This window comes from Peromyscus californicus, unplaced genomic scaffold (genome assembly GCF_007827085.1).
Source record: "Peromyscus californicus insignis strain IS unplaced genomic scaffold, ASM782708v3 Scaffold_21__1_contigs__length_65335640, whole genome shotgun sequence".
Taxonomy (NCBI): domain Eukaryota; kingdom Metazoa; phylum Chordata; class Mammalia; order Rodentia; family Cricetidae; genus Peromyscus; species Peromyscus californicus.
Genome location: NW_026294514.1, coordinates 63803802 through 63831280, shown reverse-complemented (window position 1 = coordinate 63831280; position 27479 = coordinate 63803802). Strand labels below are relative to the sequence as shown.

The 27479-nt window shown below is 43.2% G+C and overlaps 1 protein-coding gene across 3 annotated transcripts in view; it reads left to right on the top strand.

The window, feature by feature from the left end:
* The first annotated feature begins 2092 nt into the window (after window positions 1-2092).
* Window positions 2093-27479, top strand: part of LOC128117973 (nuclear body protein SP140-like) — a 43456-nt gene continuing 18069 nt past the window's right edge. Inside the window, exons 1-14 of one of the 3 annotated variants that reach the window (XM_052750557.1) lie at window positions 2093-2257; window positions 8212-8374; window positions 9282-9450; window positions 11508-11591; window positions 12597-12644; window positions 15213-15293; window positions 15639-15722; window positions 18513-18617; window positions 18899-19012; window positions 19334-19387; window positions 20645-20710; window positions 22596-22676; window positions 24334-24438; window positions 26392-26534. In XM_052750557.1, the coding sequence (XP_052606517.1) occupies window positions 2226-2257; window positions 8212-8374; window positions 9282-9450; window positions 11508-11591; window positions 12597-12644; window positions 15213-15293; window positions 15639-15722; window positions 18513-18617; window positions 18899-19012; window positions 19334-19387; window positions 20645-20710; window positions 22596-22676; window positions 24334-24438; window positions 26392-26534 (1329 nt within the window). In that variant the 5' untranslated portion in view covers window positions 2093-2225. The remainder of the gene's footprint in view (window positions 2258-8211; window positions 8375-9281; window positions 9451-11507; window positions 11592-12596; window positions 12645-15212; window positions 15294-15638; window positions 15723-18512; window positions 18618-18898; window positions 19013-19333; window positions 19388-20644; window positions 20711-22595; window positions 22677-24333; window positions 24439-26391; window positions 26535-27479) is intronic. The other 2 variants (XM_052750559.1, XM_052750558.1) reach the window with 2 other exon arrangements.

Genomic DNA, 27479 nt, shown 5'->3' with positions numbered 1-27479 from the left:
GCCGCTCCCCCCCTCCCCCCCGACGGGAGCCTGTTAGGCTCCCCAGCACGGTTAGTAGTTTGGGTTGCAGGGGCACTGCTCGGAATCCAGATCCTTCTGGAGTGGAGTGACAGGCGGGGGAGGCTAAGGAGCAGCACTGGAGAACAAGAGAAGGGGTTTCCACTGTCTCTTCAACCCGTCTCTATTTCCCTAGTGGCTTCGTTTTAATCTTTTTGGAGGACTGAAATGTTCTCAAACTGGATTCTGGTGAAGGTTATACTGAATAAATTTGCTAGAATTCTCAAAATAACAACAACAACAACACTAACCAGAGCTGACATGTTTGAAATGCCTAGAATTTATCCGGATAACTATGGGAAAAAAAATTGAAATAAAAGGCAAGCAAGTGAACCCACACCCCACCGCCCACCCCACTCCACCGCCACCACCACCAAATCACCTGCAGGTGAAGACTGGGAGGCAGGTGTTGCACAGTCCTTTAAAGATCCCTAATGAGCCTGAGAAGTCTTCAGTTGAGAGGTCTGTGTAACCCTGTCTAATATTTCCCAAATGTGTTGACCCACAAAGAATCCCCTCTCAGGACACCCATGAGGACTCAGTGGTTTTAGATTTGAACCAAGGCTAGCCCACACAGGAGAGAGCCCCTCTGCACTTTCTATGGAGGCACCACCATTCCAGCCAAGCAGTCAGAGCAGCAGGCTTGACCCAGACTGTCCCAGGGATGAGGACGAGAGAAAAGGGGAATAAGGCAAGTCCAAGTTAATACAGGGTGTACGCTCGAGCATGCCCGTGTGTCAGAAAAATACCCCACCCCAAGAACCCTTAAAGCAGGAGAAATGATTACATCAGACAGATGTAAATAAGGACAAAAGAGCTCATTCTATGCCAAACATACTCAAGAATACAGTAAAAATGGTAAAACCTCACCTGGTAATTCACACCAAGTGAGAGCCTATTAGGATTATCTATTTTAGCACAGTTTTATAGATATGTAAAATGCATTCATCTAAAGTGAATTTCACCAAATATAATCATACCACAATGAAGACACAAGCCATCCCTCCCCATCAAATCTCCCTGTTCTTGACAAAAAGCCTCTCCTGGACTCCAGCCCCGGGTAACCACAGATTGGCTGCTACACAGCTAAGTCTCACCCATGTGAAAACATCCTTTTTGGTGTGTGATTCCATTTGCTCTTCACTGTCCTCTCAGGACCTGTCACTGCAGGTCAGCAGTTTTCCTCTTTAGCGGAGGTCTGAGTCTTGGACTCTGCACAGGCCCTTGGCCCCGTCCACCTTGTCTTTGACGCCATGCTTTGCTTGTATTTCCAGTCTTATGTCTGTTGTTTGTTTGTTTGTTTTATTTTCGTTTTTACTCCTGTTTCTGTACCTTTCCACTTCAAACCAGTTTTTAATTTACAGAATGAGGGTTAGGTGTAAGTGAAAAGGATATGCAGAATAAATGTATGCACCCATCCTCCAGAACTGTACTGTCCTTGATGGGCTATGAACCCCTTCCTCATCCTACAAGCAATCTCTTGTTCTCAAGACCTCTGTGGAATTGCTGAAGCCCTTTGTTGTCTAGCTGTTAAGGGCACACTTGTTCAACCTGTTCTGCCTGGATTCTCTGCACTTGCCCTTGGTTGGAGGAGGCAGAGGAGAGGTTTTTTCTTGCTTCTGGCTACATTCAGAAGCTCCAAACACTTTATGAGGCCACCACACCTTCTGACTTTTCCTAGTCTGAGGCTCAAATATCAGGTCCAGCTCCCCTAGTTCTGGCTCACTAGGGTGCCAGGACAGCCACAGGTCTGAGAGACTGCAGACAACCCACTCTCCCTTGTCTTTCCAGGCACCCCAGCTAAGGGCAAAGGAGCCACTTCCTCCCCATACTCTGCAGCCACCTCGCCCCAGACAGCTCTGAGCCCTTAGCTGAAACAGGCTCTTCCACCTTTCCTTGGAGTGAACCAGGGGTCCCAGGTTTCTGGGGACTTGGGCTGTCTTTGCTCCTCCCTCTGGGGCAGTGGCTGGGTAGGAGGACAGTGTGGGTGGGGGATTCCGTGGCTGGGAACAGTGTGTGAGTGCAGCCACGTCACAGCTGAGCAATTTCACTTTCTTTTTCTTCCTCTTTGGAGGGCTCTGAAGAGTTCTCTCTGAACTTTCTAGAGGTTCAAAGGTGTCGTACTCCCCCTGAGCCAAGTTCAGGGCACCCTCGGGGCTGTGTAGGGGATGGCAGGAGGGGACAATGGATCCAGCAGCAGGTAAGTCCTTTCCCCTCTCCTTGTCCCGTGTCTCTGCTGAGATCAATGTTTATATGTGCTACTAGGACCGCCCGGGCCGGGCCCACAGTCCACAGACATGTGAGACAACGAGATCACAGGAAATTAAGAACTGGGATAAGCAGTTTTCACTACATCTCAGCTCTCCTCACTTCCTTTCCTTGCTCCTGTCCCATAGCTGGGCTGACTCTATGGACTTCCTGGGAGCTCCTGCTGGAGTGGCTGGTTCATTGGGACTCTCACCTCTCATCTCTTCCTAATTATCATTCCAAAAGACAAAGCTGAGCCTCAGCACTCAGAGGCAGATGAAGGCGGATCTCTGTGAGTTCCAGGACAGCCAAGACTGTTTCACAGAGAAATGCTGTCTCGAAAAACAAACAAACAAACAAACAAGAGGCAACTCTGTCTAAAAATGATCATTTATAAAAAGTTCAAACCTGATTTTGACTGTTGCCAAGCTTTTCTCAGTCTGCAACTGAGGACAGTTGAGCTCAGAGCCCACCTGTGTGGCTTAGTCAGTTCAGGAGTAAGAGGATTCCAAGGGAGGAAGTGAAAGGTGATGGAGACCAGTGACTGAGGGAAGCAGGTGGGGAGTGGGTGTTGTTTTTAACCTTTTTTTTAAATCTGTGCTGGTTACATAGTTGATTAGAAATGGATCGAAATTATCTTACACACACACACACACACACACACACACACACACACACACACACACACACACACTGCGGGGGGACTGGAGAGATGGCCCAGTGGTTAAGGATTCATACTGCTTTAATAGTGGGCATGGGTTGGGTCCCCAGAACCCACCCTGGGGCTTCCAACGGCCTCTGGCTTCAACTCCAGGAGATCAGATATCCCCTTATGTCCTCCATAGGCACTGCACTTACGTGCAGGAAACACACCCCGAGACAGACGCATATATACATAATTAAAAAGGAAAATAGAACAAATAAGACATAAGTGTATGGAGCTAATCATCCTCTAACAGAGACTTAGTCAATGCTACTTCTGGTCCTGCAGAAGTCCTGAGAAAGCATCGTTTCTCCAGTGAAATTTGGTCAAATCTGCTTGTGATACCAACAACTTGCTGTCTTGTTTGGGAGTGGGGTGGTATTAATGACTGGCTCCATTTCTCTAACACAAGCCTGTCAGGCGATCTGTCTCTCAGAGCATGAGTTTTGGTAGTTTCTGTTTTTTAAGACATTTGGTCATTTTTGTTGTTATTGTTGTTGTTATCAAATCTGCAGATATAGGGATGGCTGCTCTATTTAGTCTTTGCTGTCCTTTCATGTCCGAGGAATTTACAGCTTGTGTCTTTTTGTTTGTTTGTCTTTTCCTTGTTAGATTGACTGGAGATATAGTTTAAAAAAAAGATAAAGATAATAACTTTATTGATTAAAGGAGTGGTTTTTGGTGTGATATATAATCATACCGCTTTGGTGTAAGTATAATGCTAACTTACTTTAATTTTATGGATTTCTACTTGAATTTTTATGGTATCTTTTGTTTTCACTGGGATGAAATTGCTTTCCTTATTTTTCCTAGTTCTTCAGAAGATTTTCATATGGACCCCGCTCAGCTTCTGATCTACACATTTAGTACTGTTCATTTCCCCTAGGCCTTTGTTGTGTCTCAGCCATAGTTGTTTTGTTTTTAACTTCAGGGCTTTAGATGCAGGAGAAAGGGCCACATTTTTACCTGTCTACACCCACAGTTTTTGTCTGTTTGTTTGTTTTTTAATTGTGTTCATTTATTGTATGTGTGCAAGTGCCGCAGTGTGTATGTTGAGGTCAGAGGACAACGTGTGGGACTTGTCAACCAGTTCCCTCCCTCAAACTCAGGTCCTCCTTTAGACTCCAGGCCGGGCCTTATCTACTGAGCCATTTCACTAGCTCCCAAGTGGCTCTCTTTTATTTACAATATTAGTTGCTGTTTTCAAGTGTATTCTGTTTTAATTGTCACATACAGACTGTTCACATTTAGACTGATTATGAATACAGGGCCACGGCTACCATGTTTGTAAACACTTTTATTTTCCTTTTTTTGGCCTTCCTTTCTTTTTACGTCTTTTGGTTTTAGTCAACAAGCATTTTATGATTCTTTTTTTTTTTTACTTCCTTCATTACTTTTTTTTTAACCTTGTTTTCTTTTCTTTTCTTTCTTTCTTTTTTTTTTTGCAGTACTAGAGATTGATTCTGGGGATCTTCTGGGGAATGATTTTTGAAGAAACTTTTACATCTGTGTCTCTTGTTCTTGCTAAACAATGTGGGTTTCCCCCCGCCCCACTGCTCATTATTTTGTGGCATTTGTAGGCACTCTTGGGTTTCTGATGAATTTGCTGCATGTCTCTAGTTGGGTCGCAGCATCAAGTATGAGACTGAACTGTTTAAATTATTTCTGTGAAATAATTCAGCTCTAACTCCAGTTTTCACTCCAGTTCATGTATGAGGAGCTGAGCTCAGATCTCTAGAACCCACTTAAAGCTGGATGCACTGGTGTGTGTATTTTTAACTCCAGAGTTAGCGGAACGGACACAGTTGGATCCCTGGAGCTCACTGGCCAGCTAATCTGGCTGAATGAATGATATTCAGGTTCAGTGAGAGACATTGTCTCAAAAAAGAAGGTGAGAGTGACTGGTTCCCTCACACCAGGCACATGCACATGAACACATCCACACATTCACACACACACACACACACACACACACACACACACACACACACACACACACAGACCTCCTTAAGTTTAAGATAAAAATTATTGTATAGTTTTGTTATATTATTACATGTTGAATATAGGTTCTTTTTGAAACAATACTTCTCAAGATTTTTGGTATCAAATAACTTTGATACCTTTGTTTTGTTTGTTGTATAGCTCTGACTAGCCTGGAATTCACTATGTAGACCAGGCTGGCCTTGAATTCATGATGATCTTTCTGCCTCTGCCTCCGAAGTGCTGGAATTAAAGGTGTGCGTAATCACATACCCCCACCCCCCTTTTCTTCCCTTAAAACTTATGGAGAACCTCCAAAGCTAGCTTTTTGGGTTAAATCTAATGAGATTTACCATTAATTATAAATTAACACTTCAGACATTTAGAATATTTGTCACAAGTAACATATTTTTATGGAAAGTATTTTCTAAAATGAAAATAAAGGTGAGGATGTAATCTTGCTTTACCTTCTTGCAAATGCCTTTACTCTCCTGCTCAGACAGAGTCACCAGACTGCCCTGTTTACCTCTGTGTTCCATCTGCTGTGATGGCCCAGCCCAGGGAGCCTCAGAGAATTCCACTGAACACTTTTGGGAAGAGGAGAGAGATAAGGGGCACATGGTATCTCAGTATTAGTCTGAGAATAGTTCGTCCTCAGAGACATCTGAAAAAGCCCTGAGCAATGTCAGGGTTCCTCAGACTATACCCTGAGAGTCTCCATTCTCAATTATTTAGCATTTAGGTGGCATTTTAAATGCTCAAAAAAAAAAAAAAAAAAAAAAAAAAAAAAAAAAAAAAAAAGCTGTACCCTCAGTGACAGCACCAGCTGATGTGCCTGTGTGGATGCAGTACGTCACAAGGCTCCACCTCCAGATGAAGAGTCATAGGCAATTAATGGCTGCTGAGAAACGGAGAATCAGTCAGTATTCTCCAGGGATAACTGGATAACAGAGTTAGGTTATCCAGTCCCTAATGCTTAGCCCTACCCACATATGCATAAGAGCAACACTAAATGAACTCAGCAGATTCTATCTATCTGTCTGTCTATCTATCTATCTATCTGTCATATCTATCTATCTGTCTGTCTGTCATATCTATCTATCTGTCATATCTATCTATCTGTCTGTCCTATCTATCTATCTATCTATCTATCTATCTATCTATCTGTCTGTCTGTCTGTCTGTCTGTCTATCTATCTATCTATCTATCTATCTATCTATCTATCTATCTGTCATATCTATCTACCTATCTGTCATCTCTCTATCTCTATCTCTATTTCTGTATTTGTATAAATATACGTGTAATAATAATTAAAGAAGGTATTTGAGGGGGCGTGGGGAAGGAAAGCATGGGGGGACTTGAGAGGAAAAGAGAGGAGTAGAAATGAGGTAAATATAATATTCATGTATGAAATTTTCAAAAAAATTATAAAATTTTAAAGTAAGCAAAAGGCAAAAAGAAAGATGTGCTCTATTTTAATTTTTTTAGTTTTATTTTTAATTAATTATTTAGGTTAGCATACAAAATAACGGTCTCATCGTGGCATCTTCACACATATGTATCCCGTTTTTACTCACCCCTCCCCCACTAGCAGGAGCTGTCTCTCTCCTACCCTGTGGGTTTCTGAACTCAGGTCATTATACTCGAGGGCAAGCACTGTTACCCTCTGACCCTTCTCACCAGCCATCCTGCATTTATTTTGTGGTAGAAATTTGCTGGTATTGATCTTTTTTTTTTTTCCCATTATTTGAGACAGGGTCTTTTTATATAGCCCAGGCCAGTCTTGAAATCACTAGGTAAGTGCCTCAGTGGGTAAAGGAGCTTCCCAGGCAGGCCAGGCAACCTAAGTTTGATACCCAGAACTCATGAAAGAGTGAAAAGAGAGAACCAACTTCCACAGTGTTGTCCTCTGACAGCTACATGTGCTAATACTATAACAGTACTAAGTAAAATTAAAGAGAAAGTAAATCGCTATGTAGGCCATGATGGTCCTCCTGCTTCAGCTTCAGGGTGCCGTGACTCCAGGCACTTGGACTACGTCCAGCCCTCTTGCTTCTGTCATTGTACTGTACATCATAATTTGTTTCCATTTGCCCACCAGAATGGAGTCGACAACATGAACAAACAACTCCCATGTCTCACTGGGCTTCTGGGCCTTCCTTCCCTAGAGGATCCTCTCCCTGGACTCTGTCTCTGGCAGGGAGCAGCTGCCACCTGAGATGTCAGGCACGGTAGCAGAGGACAGCACGGTTAATAAGTGCTGGTTCTGAGCGGCTAGAGAGCCCCCCATCACTGCAAGGAGGTGGGGAACAAGGAGGAGAGAAGAAAGCATGTGGAGCAATGGAAGATAAGCCACAGAGCGTGTGTGCAGGCAGAATGTTTTCTCAGTCCTGGATCAACTCCTTATCAGTTTTTTCACACATCAACTGGAAGCAGAGGGTGTGCGGTTGTTTTTGTTTACTATTGTTGTTTTGACATTTCCTTTGACCCAGTAGTCTAGAGGTTGTCTTCCAGGTTTATTTCTGTTGCTGCGATAACATACCTGACATAAAGCATCTTGGGGGAGAAGAACTCATTAGCTCCCGGGTCTGGGTGACAGTCCATCATTGCAGGGAAGTCTAGGCAGGAACTTGAAGCAGCTGGTCATATCCACAGTCAAGAGCAGAGGGACATGAATGCAAGTATGCCTGTCAGTGCTCAACTTGTTCCCTACACTTAATGCTTTCAGGATCCCCTACCTAGGAATTGGTGCTGCCCACAGTGGGCTGGATCTTCCCTTATCAATTAGCATAATGAAGACAACCCTGGATAGACATACCCATAGACCACCTTAATCTAGACAATCCTTTCTTTATTAAGGCTCATACAATCCTAGATGATTTTAGAATGTGTCAGGTTGACAATTAAAACTGATCATCATGTTGGGCCTGGTGGAGTATGATTTGAATCCCAGCACCCAGGAGTCAGAGACAGGTGAATCTCAAAGGCTAGCTAGCCTGGTCTACATAGCAAGTTCCAGGCAAGTCAGATTACAGGTGATACCCTATCTCAAACAAACAAAACCCGAAGTGTCACAAATTGCATCACTATTTTAGACGTTTAAAGTTTCAATTTTTACTTCAAATTTTTTCTTTTAGTGGACCATCCTTCATGCCAGAAATTATCCAGCCATTGGTAGCCTCTTGTAAACCAGTTTCTACTTCTCCCTGGAATCTATCCCTTAGGGCAACCACAGAAGACCAGAGCAAAGAGGAGTCGGCCGAATATCAGCGCATGTTCAAGCACTTCAAAGAAAATAAGGTAGAAATCGCAAGCGCCATCACAAAGCCGTTTCCTTTCCTTATGAGCCTCCGAGACCGCGGCTTCATCTCTGAGCAGAAGTTTCGGGTAAGTGAGGAGAATGAACTCAGCCCTGACAGTAAGCCTGCCCCGCTGCATTATGCTGAACCTCTGGGTGCAGCCAACAGGCTGAAGGGCCTCCAGGGAGGAGGGACCTTCACTTCTTGGAAGTCAAAGGTGAGAGGAGAAGCGGACATCACAGGAAACATTCATATCCATCTCTGCTGTAACCGGGGCTGAGGCACATGGTGACAGCGGAGGGTATAGGAAGTGGGAATGCACTAAAGGGCGAGGCACCTCAGGTTTCCTTGTGCAATGTGACAAAAGAAACTAGAACGTGAGTGGACACGTCCAAGCAGTGCTTCCTCACAAAGCCTACTTATTCCAAATCCCGGAGCCTGCGAGTTTTGAAAGTCACAGGCAATTGGGTTGTGTGAGAATAGAACCAGAAATCATGCTCACTTCTGTCTGTCCAAATTGTTCCTGTTCTTCAGGCACCACTAAGGCCCTAGAATGTAGTAAAGGATGGTGATGGGGTCCCCTGGGGATAAGGAAGACAAGTCCTCTCTCCTTTGTGCGTTGTCTTTGCCCTGTGGCCAGGATGCTCACTTTGTTGCCTTGAGCCCTGCAGACCAGGTCAGTCTCCAGGAGTTACTGTCTGGTCTCCAGACAGCCTCTCATGGCCTGTTAGGGCAACAGTGGAGCATCTTGGCCTGGCTCTTACAGACACACCATCGTTCTTCAGAACTACTCTTTCCTGTCAACTGTGTGTCAGCATCAGAGTTGCTCTGGATAAGCAAGGGTCTGTTATTACAGGGAGGACATGTAAAATGTCACCTGATGTATGTAAAACTCAGACACTTCACAGGAAATCAAATGGTGTTTGAACCAGTCTAAGCCTCTCTTGTAATTCATAAATTCATTCTGACATAATTCTTCATTCAATATTTTTAAGGATTCTCAAGAAAGGTGTCAAAACCTGGTCCCGGTGGGCATAGTGGTGTATGACATCCTTAGTGACCTACAGAACAAGTTTAGCCTGTCGCTTCTGGCAGTGATATTCAGCAAAGTGCATCTGAAGGCCTACCCAGACTTAGAGGAGACTCGGAGAAGCTTCCTAGACGGTAACTACAGCTCTCACCTGCTTCAGGGAATTCAAGACAATTTCATTCACTCATTCACTCACTCATCCATTTTTTTTTCATTGACAGTTGACGTATAGTTTACTGAGGGACTATGGCATGCCAAGCACAGGGGGAATGTAGGAAACACACGTGGCCCATGTAGTCAGGAGCTTACACATGGGCCAAGTAACAGAGTTTCTTGCTGTAAAACACACTATGAATGGTGAGTTTCCTTAGAAAGGAGTGGTTTCTCTGATACTTGCAGACATATCCAACAATAAAAATATGTTCCTTGTATCAGAAAATGTATCATTTGGTAGAGTCCTACATCAACTTCCTTCTTTGAAGAATAGAGAAATCACAAGGGAAGCCCAGCTTGGGCCCAGGCACCAGAGAGGGCAGCGCGTGTCAACTTAGAGTGTGAAAAGAGGGTGGACTTTTAGAACCAAGGGGCTGGCGTGTTACATGAATGTGAAGTCATCAGGTGGGCAGAGAGCAGCCTCTGTAGCTCCCACTGGTCCCCTGTGGCCTCACCTTTCCAGCTCCCCTTCCTCTAAAGGACTTTCCTTTCCAGAAGGTGCATCCGCATCAGACTGACTGTGAAGGATGTTTCTATGTTTCTTGGGTTTCTTGTCCTTTTCCCCTCATGATCCCTGGGTCAGGTCTCTCCGTCTGTATCACTTGGTCACCTTGAAATGCAGCTCTGAAGGTCTGGAGTTGGTGTTTCACTCCTCACTTGCCACCTGAGGGTCACTGGCAGCCACTTCCTATGCTCGCTTTCAGAAAGCAGGTTTTCATTTCACCCTGCCCATCCTGCCTAGGGGAGCGCTGCTTCCTCTTCAGGACAGTACTCTATAACCAGAATGTCTTCCCTGACTCAATTCAAGCAAGTCTCTCTATTTCTCTATTTCTCTCTCTCCCTACATTCCTCCCTTTTTCTTCTTTCCTGCATCATTGAAAGATGTTGGCTTTTCCCCCTCCCTCCTTCTCTTCATTCCTCCCTCCTTCCCTCCCTCCATCCTGTCTCTCTAAAATTGTCTTTCTCCTCCAGAACCCTCTGCTCTTCTGTCATTTCCTGCCTTTGCTCTAATCTGAAATTGGCTTTCACTGTCCTCTGACAATTTTGAAGAGATACAAGCCATGATTGCTACCTCCTGACTGCCTGTCTGTCTCTAACTTTACAGGATACCGGAAGGGCTAGCAGGTTGCACAGAAACCCGAGTCCATTGTGCACCTGGATGTGTAACTGTGAGATGTAGCTCGATTCACAATTGAGATTCCTGATTGCTTTCCCCCCCTTCTCACTGGTTCATGTCTACTTCTATTACCTACTTTGCAAGGAAACAGCAACCCAGCCGAGGTTCAGCACCCACTCAAGCCTTGAGCAGGCTGGTTATAGCTTGCCAGAATCTTGTTTTTACATTGAGTGGTTATTCAAGGTGTTTCTGCAGATCAATTCATTTATTTTCACAAGCTTACAAGTTAAGAGGGACAAATTCTGCTTCATTCCATTTTATATGTAAAGTAGATGCATAGATGTATGTAACTTTGTCAGACCAAAGTCAAGCAGGAGCAAAGGACTAGCATCCCTCAGGACACACTGTGGTGATGTTGTGTGAGACTGGCAGAAGTTCTGGGTGGCCAGGATCACTGAACAGAGTTCTCATGGGAGAACTTGGGGACCTGAGGAGTGTACCAAACCTGATACAAAGGAAAAACACACAGAGAATTGGAGGCTGTCTCATGGAGATAAGCACTCTAGAGCCAAAGGAAGTTCAGAGATGCAGTAGGTTGTGCTAAAGAGCATTGAGTAAACAAAGAAGAAAAGGACTGAGGCATGTGCAATGCTTTGAATTGTAGAGGAACAGCATTGGGGACCAAAAGATGAGAAGAAAGTAATAGGGGTGAGCAGAGAGAAAAGAGACAGAGCAAGGCTCTGGGTGGGTGGGGGTGAGTGTCTCAGACGAAGTGAAGTACTGAGCGCCAGAACTCAGAAAGAGTGCTTGGAGGTTTTTGTGTCATCACATCTGATTGGTCATTATCATGTTTCTCTTCAGTTTCCAACAGTCACAGAACTCCTCAGAGGATGAATGGAAGAGATGTTGAAGAGAGGCCCAGACTGCCAGGACATGTTAGGGAAGGTGACTATGTTTTTAGATTACAAATTATCTCACTGATACTGTTTTCTTGTCTTTACCCTTCTCTCCTCACCATTCCCAAGAGGTACACACACACACACACACACACACACACACACACACACACACACACACACCTCCACACACACACACACACACACACACACACACGCACACACCCCTCCACGCACACACGCTTGTGTTCAGCTTGTGGTCGCTGTCCCCAGTGGGAGACAAAAAGGGAAGAAGGCGAGTCCTTAACAGATGCGCTCCTGGGTAATGAAAGAGTACAAAGTCATAAAAATGAAGAGTAGCAGCAGGGTTGGGAGATTCCTAAGCAGACTTGAGTTTATCGAAATCAATCTGGTTTTATATATAGTCATGTGTCACTTAACAATGGTGATGAATTTCTGAGAAATGTGCCATAAGGTGAGTTCTTTATTGCATTGACACTGTAGATCCCAGCGATCAAGTCACTGGTCATATCAGCCTATGTGATGTCTGTCTTATAATGTGGTCCGTCCTGGACTAAAATATTATCGTGTGTCACATGAATGCAGTCTCAGGATGGAGTTTGATAAGAAAGGGGAAAATTTAAACATACTTGCTAGAGATCATATAGGAACAATGAAATGGGGCATTAGGAGAAATGTAATGGAAGTGGATATAAAAATAAATAGATGATTGGAGAAGAGGTAAAACCTTGTATATAGAGAAAAAGATAGAAATGGAAAGATATGGCAACAATTAACAAGAGAAAGTCCTATCAATAAGCTCCATAAATAGATGCACGATGTAGATGTAGAGACAGCAATGTGGGAAGGTAGTGTTGGAGACGGGGCCAGGCGAGCTGATCTAAGAGGTTGGCAAATCTTGGAGGTGCAAACATGCTCACTCTTAGACAGCGACTTGATACTCTGTCAGAGTCCAACCTATTCACATCAGGTATGTATTCAGGCCATTACCAACTGTCATTCATGTTTTTTTTTTCTCTCTTCAATGACCTAGGAACCTTCTTTCCAAATGGTTGCAGGAGGAATATCAGAAGTACAGAAGGTGATACAGATTTCAATGACCTATTCTCTAAGTAGCTTTATTTCCGTCATCACAGAGAAGAACCTCCATTACTTTTACTCCCTTTCTTGTTCACCAATCCATCATCCATGAATCCACTCACTCATGTACAACCATCTAGCTATTCATCTACTGCCAGTCTATGCATCTATCCATTCATTCATCCATTCACTCACCCACATACCAATACAGTCATCCACCTGACAATAGATCTACCCATCTATCCACCTATCTATCCATTTATCCATCCTTTCAACCATCCATTCTTTTCTTCTCTCCCACCCCTCCTCACAGATGGCCAAATGTTCAATTTTTGAATTTTTTTCAGGAGACACAAGCAGTATAGAAATCTAAATTCAGGCTGGTTGAGATTTTCTTGAGTACAGACCATCCACCAAGAGAGGGAAGTTGAGAACCCTAGATGGAGCCATCAAAACTGGAGCTCTGAGTGATTGCCAGTTTTACCTAAATAGATATGGAATCCTAATATCACCCTTTGGGGGTACACTGCTGAGGGGGACTGATCACCTTAACCTACTTTTCCCTTAGTTAAGCTAGTATGCACATAAGAGTACAATTGAAATTGAGAAAACTCTGGAGAAGATTTTTGAAGAGGACTTGGCAAGGGAATCTCCTCCTTTGTCCACAGTGAACAAAGCCTTTTGATGACATAAAAGGACAATGAAACAATGTACAGGAATGGCAGAAATGGGATGTTTAGATTAAAATTTGAGTTGCAAAAATCAGAAACAGCAAGCTAACTAAAGAGAACAGACTGGGCTAGAGAAATGAGAGCAGTGAGGGGAAAGAGCTAATCTCAATCATGAAACAAGGTGCAGAGTTTAAAATGTGGAGAAAATTCTGTAAAGGGGAGATGCTACTAGACAGTATATGAGACTCATCAGCCCTACACACAGAGAAAAGATAAAGAAGAATGAATTAAAAAGCAAGCTTGTTGCCAAGCTTGATGATCTGAGTTCGATCCTCGGGACTCACATGAAGGAAGGAGAGAGCTGATTCCTGTAAGTTGTCTTTGTGACCTCCGTGTATGTGTCATGGTATGTGAGACACTCTCCCATCCCCAAATAAACACAATAACAACAACAACAATAGTAATAACAATAAAATTGTTGAGAAAAAAACTGAGAGCAAAAAAAATTGTCTTCAGAGAAGAGAGAAAACAGATTGAGACATTGAAGGGACTGAGTTACTAGCCAAAACTAACTTCTGGCCTAAAGTGAATGCATTGGCTGTGAGTTTTCAGATTGTGATGTCCCCAACTTTTAAAGTGGTATTGGAAAACATACCAGGGCAATCAGTTTCTCCCAGGCATTCTTATCTGCTCCGTCTATAAGTTAATGATCCCCAAACTCAAAGCCCCAGACTTGCCTGTCAGCTTCCTCATCTGCAGGCCTGAATATCTTCATATAGCTCTCTCAGAGACTCCTTTATCCAGATGTTTTTCAAGACCTTCAGTGTGAGACACTTGCAAAGGTGCACATGATATCTGTAATGACAGTGGGCCTGCCTCCTCTGCTGGTGTCTCTGTTTCAGCGTGGGGCGCTATTTCTCCATCCTCAAGCAGGGTTGTTAATGACAATGTAAACCAGTCTTCCAGTCTTCCCCTGAGCCCTGTCCATTTTTTTCTTTCCCACCAGAAATATCAAATCAAATCTTTCTCTTATTTTAATTTATATGTATGAGTGTTTTGCCTTCATCTAACTTCTATCTATCTATCTATCTATCTATCTATCTATCTATCTATCTATCTATCTATCTATCTATCTATCTTTCTATCTATACCACATACTTGATTGTTGTCCAAAGAGGTCAGAAGGTGTCAAATCCCTTGGATCTGAAATGGCAGATAGTTGTGAGCTTCCATGTGGTACTGGGAATTGAACCTGAGTCTCCTGGAAGAGCAGCAGGCACTCTTAACCACTGAGCCATCTTTCCAGTGCCCCCCAACACACCTCAGATCTTTTGTTTTTACCTTAGGACTACAGAAACGGCTCTTAGTCTCAGATGCCTTTTCTCATTCAGTCTTGTTCCATCAAACTCATTTTCTCCAATACAACAAGACATTCAGACATGCACTTGGCATCCCTTACTCTCCTCTTTAGAGTTTAGAGACAACTTCCTGCTGTCATAAGGATTGAGTTCATTTTCCTCCCTAAAGTTTCCAATGCCCTATCTGCCTCTCTTGGTCTTCAAGAGAATAGTTTGTCTAAAACTTTCGTAGTTACTTTGATTTCCTGGTTCATCTGGGATCCTTTGCCTTTTGTGGGAAAGAGTGAGAAATACTTGTGACTCCTGTTTGGAATAACCTGATTCTTATGGGTAGAATATGTGGATTCTTTATTCATGTTGAAGTAGTAATTATTGGGGAAAGACAGTGCCTTGCTCTTCCCACTATTTGTGTTACACGGCCCATGTTGTCATTTTATTGCCTTGTACTCCTTATTTTCTTATATTCCCCAAACTTCCTGGTTCTGCCTGAGCAAACTGAGGTCCCTCTGTATGGTTTGTTGTATCCTCGTTTCTCTTCAGCATCCTGTAGTCCTGGAAATTCCCAAATGAATGATGAGCAGGGAGAGGAGGTGCCTAGCCTCCCACAATGCAACGGAGGAGGTGAGTGAGCCTTCATTTGCCAGTCAGCTAGTGAATCTGTGAGAGAGAAAGTGCTCCCCTGAGCCTGTTCTTTACAGTCTCAGAGAGAAGAAATCATAGAGGCAGCAGCAAGGGTCAGAAACAAAGGGGAATGAGATGCTCAGAGAGGGAACAGATAGGTGGCCAATCTTCTGCCTCTGGCGACAGAGAAGGAGTCATGTCAGCTTCCACTTCAGAGTCCCCAAACAGAGACATTCATTCTAGGAGACACCAAGCCAGCTAGCCCTTCCTGGTTGTTTCAGATGATTTTCCTGCTGTGATTTCCCTTGGCCATCTGGGTCTGCTGAGTCTCATTCTTTTCTACAGAAGGAAGTAGTTCTTGTGAACAAATGTTTGATGGACAAGAGCCCCAGGATGACTTACCCCCATCATCACTGAGACCTGAAGCAGGTGAGCAAGGTTCCTTGTGCCTGTAGCACTGAGATCATGGCTTTGGTATTGGTTGTTGCCATGGGTCTGTCAGCTCCCCAGATCTACTGACATTCTCAGACAGGAGTCACCCTCCATCTTGAAGGGAGCAGGAGGCTCTGGAGCCTTCTTCACGCTTCCAGTCTCTGATTTCCTGTTTTGCTGCCAGCTGGAAAAAGCTTCTCTGCTTGTAAAGGGTTCATTTGGTTAGACCAGGCCTAACCTGAGGCCTGCTCTCTCTTAAGGCCAGCTCTGCCACATGACCTAAGCTAAGCACAGGAGTAACATCTCATCATGTTCATAGTTTACACAATTATAGAAGAAGCTCTTAGAGAACCATCTCGGAATTCTTCTTACCACCAGAGAGCTCAAAGCATCCCATAGAAAATTAATATCTGGATAACTCATTGATCTTCTCAAGCAACATTACAGGGGCCAACAAACAAAAGTAGACCATGAATGGACTAAGACATGAACGAGCCTTTAGGAGAGACAGAGAGACTACCGTGATTAAGCAAGGCACTTTGGGAAGGGATGAGGGCCTGCATCACACCTAGTCAGGGGCTGAGGACTCAGACCAATTGTACAGAGACATGCGCAGGCGAACCTTTCAGGACCTCTGAAAGACGTCTCTGTTCACTTAACCTGGAGTTCCTTTGTGGAAAGATCTCAACCTCAAGGTTGAGGGGTTTTGTCAAAGAAAGCAATGTTTCCCAGAGAATGGTCTGGACTGACAGTTACTGGTGGGGACATGGGAACACTGGAGACTGCCTCTCTTGTTTTATAGAGCTACTTGACACACATGTGAAGTCCCCCCATTGTGAGGTGGAATCATTAGTGAAACCGTGCCATTTATAAGGGGCAAGAGGTAGAGTCATTATGAGAGTACAAGAAGGAAGTGCAAGTTCTGTCGTGGTGGATTGTGGCTTTGAGAAAATAACCCCATGATTAATGGAAAGAGGATGCTGGGTTATAGCGGTAAACTGTGTGTTGTCATGTGTGGAATACTGATGTTCTTGAGAGAAACGGAGGCTAAAAAGAAACATGTGATTGATAACATGACAGTAGTTGACTCAAAATTGCATACACAGTGAGAAAAATGACTTATTTCCCAGATACCATGTGTCTTTGTGAATGTCCCAAGACAGAGTAGGACCAAGAATCTTTGCACAGTTTGGCTACCCCTGGTGGATCCTTTATTAGCTTTTGAGAGCAACTTGGCTTGAGGACTTGTTAGACCTTTTTCTCCATCTATCTTATTGGAGGGAGGGGTCATTATCTTCCAATATTCAGAAAGAATGGGAGAATCAGGAATAGACACAAGAAAAAAAGACATTTTAAAAGTTGATGAAGCAAGAATAAACACAGAGAGAGTATTTTGCTAAATGCTGCACCTACAAATAAAGTTGTAATTTCTTTACATCGAATTGCATACATATCTTTAATTAACATAACTCAGAAAAAAGAACACAATGAAACAAGTTGCTGTTGAGACTGAGTCACTTGGCAGTGGTTCAGGAACACTATCTGAGTTGTGTACAAGAAGTCTAGAATTCACACCCACAGGGCACTCCCAGCAGGTCTTCAGATGATCTTGGTGGGAACACTGTACTTAGTGATCATCACTCCCATGTCTGAAGCTGAAAGCTTGCTAAGTGAAGGCCATGGTGGGACTGGGAGACACTGTGTGCAAAGCTTGTGGCCACAGCTCATTTCACCCAGAGCTTTGAGAAGCAGGTAGTTCAGGGGCTATAGACTTTGCAAAGCAGAATTGCTTAGCACGGGCAGCTATGGGACCATCACCCAAGCATTTGGAGGATGGCTGCTGCTGATTGGCTAAATTTCAAATTTGTATTGCTGCCTCTGATTGGCTAGACTTCAGAAGCATGGTTAATGATTAGGTAGCATTGGCTAATTTGGGGTGGGTTTGAAACTGGTAAAACTAGCAAAAGTTATCCTTTACTATTTTCAAAGAACAGTTTTATTCTTCATCATAGAAGATAAGAACTTTAAAATTTTACTTATAGCTACATGTAGCAAATTAAAGGTGGAAAAATGGAAAATAAAGTACATGGTGGAAAGAATAGCTCCATTGGATCCTAGGTGTGATTGCTAGAGCAAGTTTTGCTTGTTTCTTAGTTGTTATTGTTTTTTGTTTGTTTCCCCAGAAAATATCTCCTCTTTTGTTTCTTCCTTCAGAATCTAGCTTTCTGTGTAGTCAGACAACAGTGGGGATCTTAGTTGTCTGTCTCAGGATCCTCGGACAGCAATTTTTTGGTTAGGATTACTATCCAGAGCACTAGATCACCAAGTGAATAATGAAAGAGGTCAGGAGAGCTTGCTTCTAACCTGCTGTCCCATGAGAGACATGGTGACCATGCCCTAAAATCATCACACAGATGCAGTTCTGACAAGGGGGGCGAGACAGGGGAGGAAAAAATAAAAAAGAGGAACTGAAGGTCAGACAAAGGGAGAATGTAAAAATATTTCAGAGGAATAAGAAAAGGGGGTAGATTAATAAAGATATAAAAAGATCATTTGTCAGGTGCTTAAGATCACAATAGAAGTCCACAGTTCAAGGCTAGCTTGGGCTAGAGTGAGTTCAAAGTCATCCAGGAAAATTAGTTAGCACCATGTCAAAAAAAGGAAGCAAAAAGGACATGTGAGGGTGTAGTCCAGTGGTAGACTGTTTGCCTAGAACAAGTGAGGACAAGTTTGATCCCCAGTATTGCTAAATTAAATAACGAACCAACACCCACAATGTTGGCCCAGGAGCAGAACAATCCACAAGTGGAAATGAGGCCTGTTCCTGTGTCATGTGTTCCCCAGCATACATTCAAGAAGGCCCAGAAGCAAGGATGGGAAGCAGCCGAGCAGGTAACTAATAGATAAGCCTGCACAGGGTCATGGATTAGACATGGCTCAGTGAGTACCACAGGCTCCAGCTTGTGGTCCAGTCCATCCCTGAATCCAGTTCTCTGCATTTGCCTGTTGGGAGCTGGAGAGAAGCAAGAAACCTTTACAGAGTCACATTTAAGAGGATAGAGTCAGTTGATCACATGTGGATGAAGTACAAGAAATGTACTCTTAAAACTGGCACTTATCTTGACTGCTCCCTTGATGTGCTGAATTGCACCCATTCTTCCCTGCCACCTAAGGTGCCACCTGCAGCTGGATGACATTGCTTTGTCAGGGCCCTAGGAAGGACACTGTCAAGTGTGATCCTACTGCTGGTGAGGAGGAAAGAGTTCAGACCAACTATTCTCAACCCAGTATGTATTTCCAACCAGACTCCTCAAGTATGTCCAATAATTAATTAGAGCTTGCCCAGAAAATTTCCTACAAAATTCTTATTTTATCTGTGCAAAAATATGTTAAGTTTTAAAATGTCCCATTGGGGGTGGGGGGCCAAAATGACCAGAGCCCTCCCTGGATTCCTAGTTCTCAGTTCAGTAGCCTTGGGTTCTTTAGAAAGAGAGAAGGAATGACAGTGGGAACATTGATGTAAGCAGGGCCTTTGCAGTGTGATCAGTCCCAAGATTTGTAACTTCTCTTCATTATTTCTTCCCTCATTGCCATTCATTGTTTTCTAGATACTGTGAAGACTGGAAACAACACTACTGTAGGAAAATCCAAGAGGAAGAGAAGTAAGGAAACAAATGAGAGTTTATGTGCTTTTGGTGTTTCTGATAAGTTATTTACTGCTAGAAATATTATTGTGATTGTGTGTGACAATGGGGTAGACTGTGGTGAAATCCCTGAGTTCCTCCTTGCCCTTGGAACCTGTTAACAGTGAACACCAGAGAGACCCTGTCCCAGACAAAGTGCAAGGCAAGAATTGATATGTGGTGTTGCCTTCTGATCTTCACACACATGCGCTGGCATGTGCATGGCTGCACTCATACACACACATGAACACACACATACACATCCTATATACCAACACATACAGATTAATAAATATAAATGATCCATTACTGTCATCATTAGATTGACTTTCCATTCCCTCAGAGCTATGGTCACATGAATTTGGATAATTCCAGAGAAAACAAAACTATAACAAAAAGATCCTACTGGGCTTCCTTAAAGTTCCCCCCCACCCTACCCTGGCCCTTCCTGTGCTGGATTAAACATGTGATGGGTTTCGTGCTTTAACTTTAGAGAACAGAGATTTTTTTTGGGGGGGGGACAGGGTTTCTCTGTGTAACAGTCCTAGCTGTCCTAGAACTCACAGAGATCCCCCTGCCTCTGCCTCCTGAGTGCTGGGATTAAAGGCATGTGCTACCACCATCCAGAGTGATTTTTTTTAATAGTGTATTTATTTTTATTGTATGTGCATTGGTGTTTTGCCTGCATTTTATGTCTGTGTGAGAGTTTCAGATCTTGGAGTTACAAGCAGTTGTTAGCTGCCATGTGGGTACTGAGAACTGAACCCAGGTCCTTTTGGAAGAGTACTCAGTGCTTTTAACCACCGAGCCATCTCTTCAGCTCCAAGAATGGAGATTTTTTTTAAAAAAAAGATTCTCTACATGGAAGTTGAGAGAGCATTCTTCAACTTCCAGGGTAGCATGGTCTCTGGCTTGAATTTGCACAGTAGATACATGCCCTAACACTTATCATCCAATCAATCTAAGGCATGAGCAGGAATTAGCTTTCCATTCTTCAAAGGTATTCAAAGGAAGGTGCTTTTCAATAGCCTCCCAAGGCTATAGCCCAAGACGCAAGAACAATTGAAATTTAGCTCTGCCACCGACCTCCACGTGACTACACTAGTTGTTAAGAATTTTGCCTCATTTCCAGGATCAGAAGTTTGAAAACAATATCTGAATATGGCTGGCATATGAGGCATAGAGATTTACATTTTATGTCTCTAAATGATTAATTTTATTCTTTTTATTTTGAAGGAAAAAAGAAAGGCCACAACTGGTCAAGAGTAAAATGGAGAAGGCCACAGACTGTACGACCAACAAGTAAGCAAGCAGAGGGGCAGAGTCACAGCTGTTGAGTTTAGGAGGATGTGGCCTGTGAGTTTCTGAGCCATGACTGTGTGTGTGTGTGTGTGTGTGTGTGTGTGTGTGTGTGTGTGTGTGCTGCATTCACACTTGTGCATATGAGTACACATACTTGTACCCACATGTATAGGCCTGAGCAGGATGCTGAATGTGCTCCTCTCTCACCCTCTACTTTATTCCCTTGAGAACTGTCAGTCAGCAAACCCCAGTGAGCTTCTTGTCTCCAGTCCCTTAACACTAGCATTAGAGGTGCACACATATGTATTTTTACATGGATGCTGGTATCTGAACTCAGGTCCTCATGAGTGCACACTAATTGCTCTTAACCACTGAGCAACCTCCACCCTCCCACAAAAGTTTTATAGCTACTATAAGACATGGGTTAAGATGCTGTAACAAGGATCCCGATACTACAATGTCTTTTACAAGTGGTTTGTTTCTCGTACATGTGGTAGTCCAGAGGTGCTGTCATCCTCAGTACAAAATTTTTATTGGTTTGGAAAAATGTTGCAAAGGATGAATGAGGCAAACAGGCTGCATATGTATATGTACACATGTGTGTATGTGCATGTGATAAGAAGATACATATTTGTGAACATATGTACCTATGAAACCATTCATTTTTATTTATAAATTCAGGCTTTTTAATATAACTATTTATTTATCTAGAGAAGAAGATATACTTTGAGATAGAAAAATAATTGACAGTCCATTTTCACAAATGTTCATTGAAGGGCAGGTGAGATGACTTAGTGTTTAGTGTTGGCTATACAAGTCTAAGGACCTGAGTTTGGATCACTAGCACCTGCATAAAAACACTGGGCATGATGTACACATCTGTAATCTCTCACTGATGGGTCCCTCGGGTTTGCTCAGGGACAAGCCTAGACACTGGCCACTTCAGTGAGTTCTGGTTAATGTCAGACCTCATCATCAGTGGAGAGCTACTGAGGGAGACACTTGACTTTGATCTCTGGCCTTCACACCACACACATTCAGGCACATCCACAGATGTACATACAAAGGAACACAACATGTACACACACATGCAAAAATGCATGCATTAGTTATATTTGGCTATTGGGATAGAAGTGATGTCCATATTTTTGTGTTTTTAAAATATTGAACATGCTCAGCTTTGTCATTAGAAGTATTCTTAGAGAGAGAGAGAGAGAGAGAGAGAGAGAGAGAGAGAGAGAGAGAAGAGGGGCGAGAGCAATCAATCTTACAAGATTTTGAAAAGGTTAATCACAAACATATCTACATGGTGACATATCCTACAATCTTATTCCTAAAACTTGTATATATTTACAAATAGCCCCCTGCCATCTGATTTTAGTAATGGTCTAAGGGATTCCTTCTTCCCGGACAAAAGCTAAGTGTCTTTTTCTAAATGATTATCAATTTTGCATCATATCTATGAAGCAGGCTTTGGAATCCCACTCAATATGAATTTCACCAAACTAGGAATCTTACACTCTTGACAATGACCCAGCTGTGCTGTTGACTGATATGTACATTTTTGTTTGGAAAAGTAGAAAAAGTGGTTGCATCCATTTTTTGAATGCATATTTTGAAAACCGCATTATTCAGGCTGAGTTTTTGACAACATTTTCATTCAAGTCTCTTTGTGTGTAGACAGATTTCTTTCCAAAGTGTTAATACAACAGAATCCTCACATGCTTTAAGTCTGACTTCTGCCTGGTCCATCACGGCTCTTCGTCATGAGCTTTCGACCCAGATGTAGAGAAAGTACCCTGATGTAACCGGGATGCCTCCCTTGCTCATTCCTATTGTCAGCTGTACTTTGGCTCAACTCTGCATTTGCCTGTGTCTCTCCTAGATGACAGCAGAGCTGGTGTCCAGACAGCTCTCAGGAGAAAGAAAATGAAAAAGAACCCAGGACCCTCTACCAAGACCAGGGGTCAGATGGCGTCTGTGGGTCTTTCCCTTCACCCCCTGAGTACACACAGATTTTGTTAAGGTTTGGGGGAATCTAAAACCTTAAAAAAAAAAAGTCTACTCTAGCTTACTTGTAAATCTGAGAGCAGCAAAATCTAGAAGCAAGCTGTTTGGAGCAAGGCCGTGACTGTATTTATGTCATCAATCTTATCTGTTCTAATTTTTCCTTTCCCTTTGAGTTGAACCTGATTTTTATGGAATGCTTTTAACTTGACCTTTGGTTATTAAAATGTCTAGATTGAATGACTTACAAGAAGAAAGCAAATCTGCTGTCTCATAGTCCTTTTCCTTCCCCCTTTTGGTGAGTTCTTTCTTGTCGTGAGCAGGCCCTGTAGCCTCCCAGTTCCATTTTTGTGGCAACAGCATTCCACACCAGCAACTGAGTGCCCTTTCTGACCTGAGGTTCAATTTTTGAGACAGTGAGACCCTGTCTGAAAGAGCAAACAGCAAAGGAACAAACCTTCCTGCTCTCTCCCATCTAAAGAACCTCCTTCCTTCAGCTGGGCAAGCCCTAGAACAGGACATGGAAAGCAGGGCTGGTAAATGCCCCCCCATTTTTAGTGTTCCCTGGAGCCCTGCCTCTGTTCAATAGCAGCTGGTGTAAGCCCCTCCGGGTTGGGGAGGTTAAGAGAACACGATGACTGGGGCCGGTGTAGGCATCTTGTTTGATGGGCTTAGCTGTGAAATGATGCTGGAAGTAGAGGATGCTCTCTCTCCCATGAGATGCTCCCATTGCTTCCACAGTAGGAAAGAAGAGGGGCCAAACACCAGGTTGGCCTCATTAAAAGAAATTCAGCTCTTTTTCTGGGGCCTGGTTTAGGGGGTCCATTCTGGCCTAATCCAATCCCACTAATGTGCTCCGTGGTCCCAACGGTGGTTTGGCACGTTGCCTTAGGATGTGTGTCCTTGGACCGTAGGAGACCAACTCAGTCTGGTTGTCTGAACCTTTCCAGGGTTTTTTCCCCCACAGGAAGTATGCCCTTAGTTCTGAGGAGACTGACCCTATTTGGCATCTACTAAATGGACCCAACAATTGGGCCTTCTATTATAATGTTGAATAAACAGTAGGAAATGGACAAAGCTGTCATACTTCTAAAGTTTAAGACTGGCCATAATAATTATTTTAAACTAATTTAAATCATATTTTGACCATGATTGTATTTATGGGTTCTGCTGTTGCAAGGGAGAGATTGAGCAGAGCAGGCAAAGAGAGGAATGATCGCACCCCATTCTGCTAGGTGCCCATCATCTCCTCTCCCTGCTCATCCAGTTGGTGCTCAAATGGGGAGCTAAGAGGACCATCTCTGGCTACCATCTTTAGTAAAACAGAACAGCTAGACATCTCCTGTTTGATGGTCATGTAGCAATCAGTGGTGGTCACTAGAGTGAGAATCAAGACAGTTTTATTGAAGCCAAATTTCTCTGCTAAGCTTTCTTTTTTTATAAATTAGCAATAAAATATTTGTCAGTATGTATCCAACATGCCACTTGTAAGAAAGACTTAGAAGCTAGAGATCTGAGGAGCAAAATGTCCCGAGTGTTAAAAAAATGACCCCAAGAGAGAGGAGGAGGCACGTGCACCTGCAAAGTGAGACAGAAGAGGACATCTTCTTTTTCAGTTCCAAGAAAGCGCAGATATGAGAATGCAGATTTCAGCACTGAGCTGCTTCCTGTGACATGTGGTGACGTGAAGGGAGTGTTAAGCAAGGATAAATTCAAGCAAGGTGAGTTTCATGGTTTTAATTTACAAGTGCTAAATAAAAAACCACAAGCAATAGCAGGATTACTTAAGGAATTGGGGGTTAGCATGGCTTGAAAACAGGAAAGGATCCTAACATGTTATTTTCACACTTGAAGAAACCATACCTAACAGATGGTCACAACAACATAGATGTAGCCATGAGATGCCCAGAGAACAAGCGAGAAGCCCATGAGCTTCCATCCATAGATGGAAACTAATGTATATTTTTCTTCCAGTCAGACATAAATGGAAAGAGACCTTCAGCCTCTGCCTCAACATCCCTGGATGTCAGCACCAGGGCAGGCACTTGCCATGGTGAGACCATCACAGGATTGAGAATCAGAGAACCCAAGTTCCAGACTCAGCTTTGCTGAGTGTGATGGTCTCATTCTGTAGAGGGGAGGGGCTTTCTGAGCATGAAATTTCTCATTTTTAAAGTAGAGGACCATAATATAAAGCCAGCCCCATGATATATCCATGAGGATTAATTTATATTGTTGGTAGAACATATTCTGCAATCATACACCATAAAGGTTTGCAAAACAAAAGTACTATGATGGACTTCATCTCAGATCTCTCTTACTATGAGCTTGTGGATGACAGTTGACAGAAATACATTGTCACTATTTTTAACAGCTTTACTGAGTTATAATTCATATACCATATAATTCAGCACTTAGCGTCTATGATCAATGGGGTGTTTGTCTTTGGTACGTTTGAAAAAATGACCATGGGAATGTATTTGTCCCCCTCTGTATATTGAGTAGTTGACGCTCATTCCCACTTCACTCTACTGAGCATTCAGCCACCCAGTTCCTGTCCTATAAATCTGTCTACTGTGTACATTTCATACAAATGGCATCTTGTAATGTATGTCACTTGTGACTGCCTGCTTTCACTTAGCACAATGATATCAGGCCTCGTCCGTGTAGGTTATGCAATATGTTTTTAACTCACAGATAATTTCATATTCCATTGTATGACTATATCACATTTTGTTTGTTCTTCAGTTTGCACAACTATGCCTTTGGCTATAATGAATAATGCTGTTTTGATAATTTGTGTACACCATTTATGTGATATAAACACTCAGTTTGAGGCACATACACAGAAGTAGAAATGCTGGGTCATATGATGATTATATGTTGAACTCAGTAATGAATCACCAAAATGTTTTTGGTGGTGGCTACACTGTTTTATATTCCACCATCCATACAGGAGACTTCCAAATTCCCTATAATAAATAGCTGCTGTTTCTTCTTGTTTTTTTTATTATGGTCATCTTGGTGGGACGTGAAACTGTGTTGTTGTGATTTTGTTTGCATTTTCATAAACATGAAGATACCAAACATACGACTAGCTTTTTTAAAAAAATCATAATCTGTATTTCCACGGGATAATATTTACTTACGTTTGATGGTACCTGCCTCCAACTGCAGCAATAGACAAGCTTCTGTTCAATAGTCTCATTAAATTGGGTCGACAATGATGTCACAGAACTCTCAAGTTTGCAGAAACCACCTGCAGCTTCAGCTCTAAACTGAGGACTCCACCTCCACCTTGCCTGGGACCTCCTGAGACTCTGGCTGTTCTCCAGCCCGAGAGCTCGACATCAGGTTGAAATCCACTCACCCTGTGGAGTCAGTCACTAGCTTGTCCTTGTCTAATGACCCTGAAGTGGTTTTAAAAGGTGTCTGTTGGTGGTGATTGTCATTTTCTTCAGGCATGAAAATCAAAGAAATATGCATAGCTTCAGAAAACCCTTTAGGGGACTCCAGGGCTGAGCTGGCACTCCTGAAGCCAGAGAGGAGACCAGACTCTTCTGCTATTGACTTTGAGTACGGTTTGGGTGGATCCAGCTCAGTGTGGTGGGAGGCCATGAATCTGAGCTCTAGGGACAAAGCAGGTTCACAGTCAGCCTACTGTGGTCTTACAGGGGTCTCCGTGAAGTCCATACAGAGTGAGGATGGGAACTGGTACACACCCCCTGAGTTTGAAATCCTGGGAGGCCATGAAAAATCAAGGAACTGGCGATTGAGTCTGCGCTGCTACGACAGACCCCTGAAATTGCTGATCGAGGTATTGCAGTGCGGGCGGAGAAGGGTGTCAATGTTTCTTCCTGAACTGTTTACATATCTGATAGGTATGAGGTACAGGGAAGCCCTGATGCCAGTGAGGTTTTCCTGTCACTCAGGAGAGAGGCATTGCTGGGAGGTACACCCTGCTGGTGTTGACAAATGATAGATACAGAACCTCTGAGGAGGGAATGGCCATTCAGGACTGGGGTTCTTGCAGAGACATTTCTGCACTGAAGCCAAAGGAAGAGTTGACAGTCAAACGAGTGAAAGGGAATCTAGAGGAAGGACATGCAAGCAGCTGCACCCAAGACTGTTGTGTGGACAGAGGGGGGTGAGCTGAGTGTATGGCACAAGCCATCAATTCAGGTTGTTTGTGCACGATCTTAACGCCACCCTAATTACCTCAGTTCAAAATGTGGGCAAGGAATCAGTGATGTCCTTGAGGTAAAAATGGCAGTTGAAATATATGCTCATCATCATTGTCACTATTATTTGGTGAGCAGGGATTGAACCCAGGGCTTCAAGTACAGTAAAGAAGACATCAGCTCTTTTCTAATCCCAACCTCTGTTTCCACCTTGCTTGCTCTGTTATTATGATAAACACTATGATCAAAAGCAAAAAGGAAAAGGTTTATTTGGCTCACAGGCTACAGTCCATCATGGAGGGAACCAAGGCAGGGACTCAGGGCAGAAATATGGAGGCAGGAACTGAAACAGAAACCACAGAACAACAGAGCTTACTGGCTTGCTTCTTGGCTCATGTTAAACTGCCTTTCTTATTCAGCCTAGGCCCACCTTAATAGGGATGGCACCACCCACAGTGGACTTTGACTTTCTATATCAATTCACAATCAATAAAATGCCCCCACAAATATGCCTATAGGCTATCTGAAATAGAAAATTCTTCAAATGACTTTTGCTCTTTTTAGTTATATCAAGTTGACAA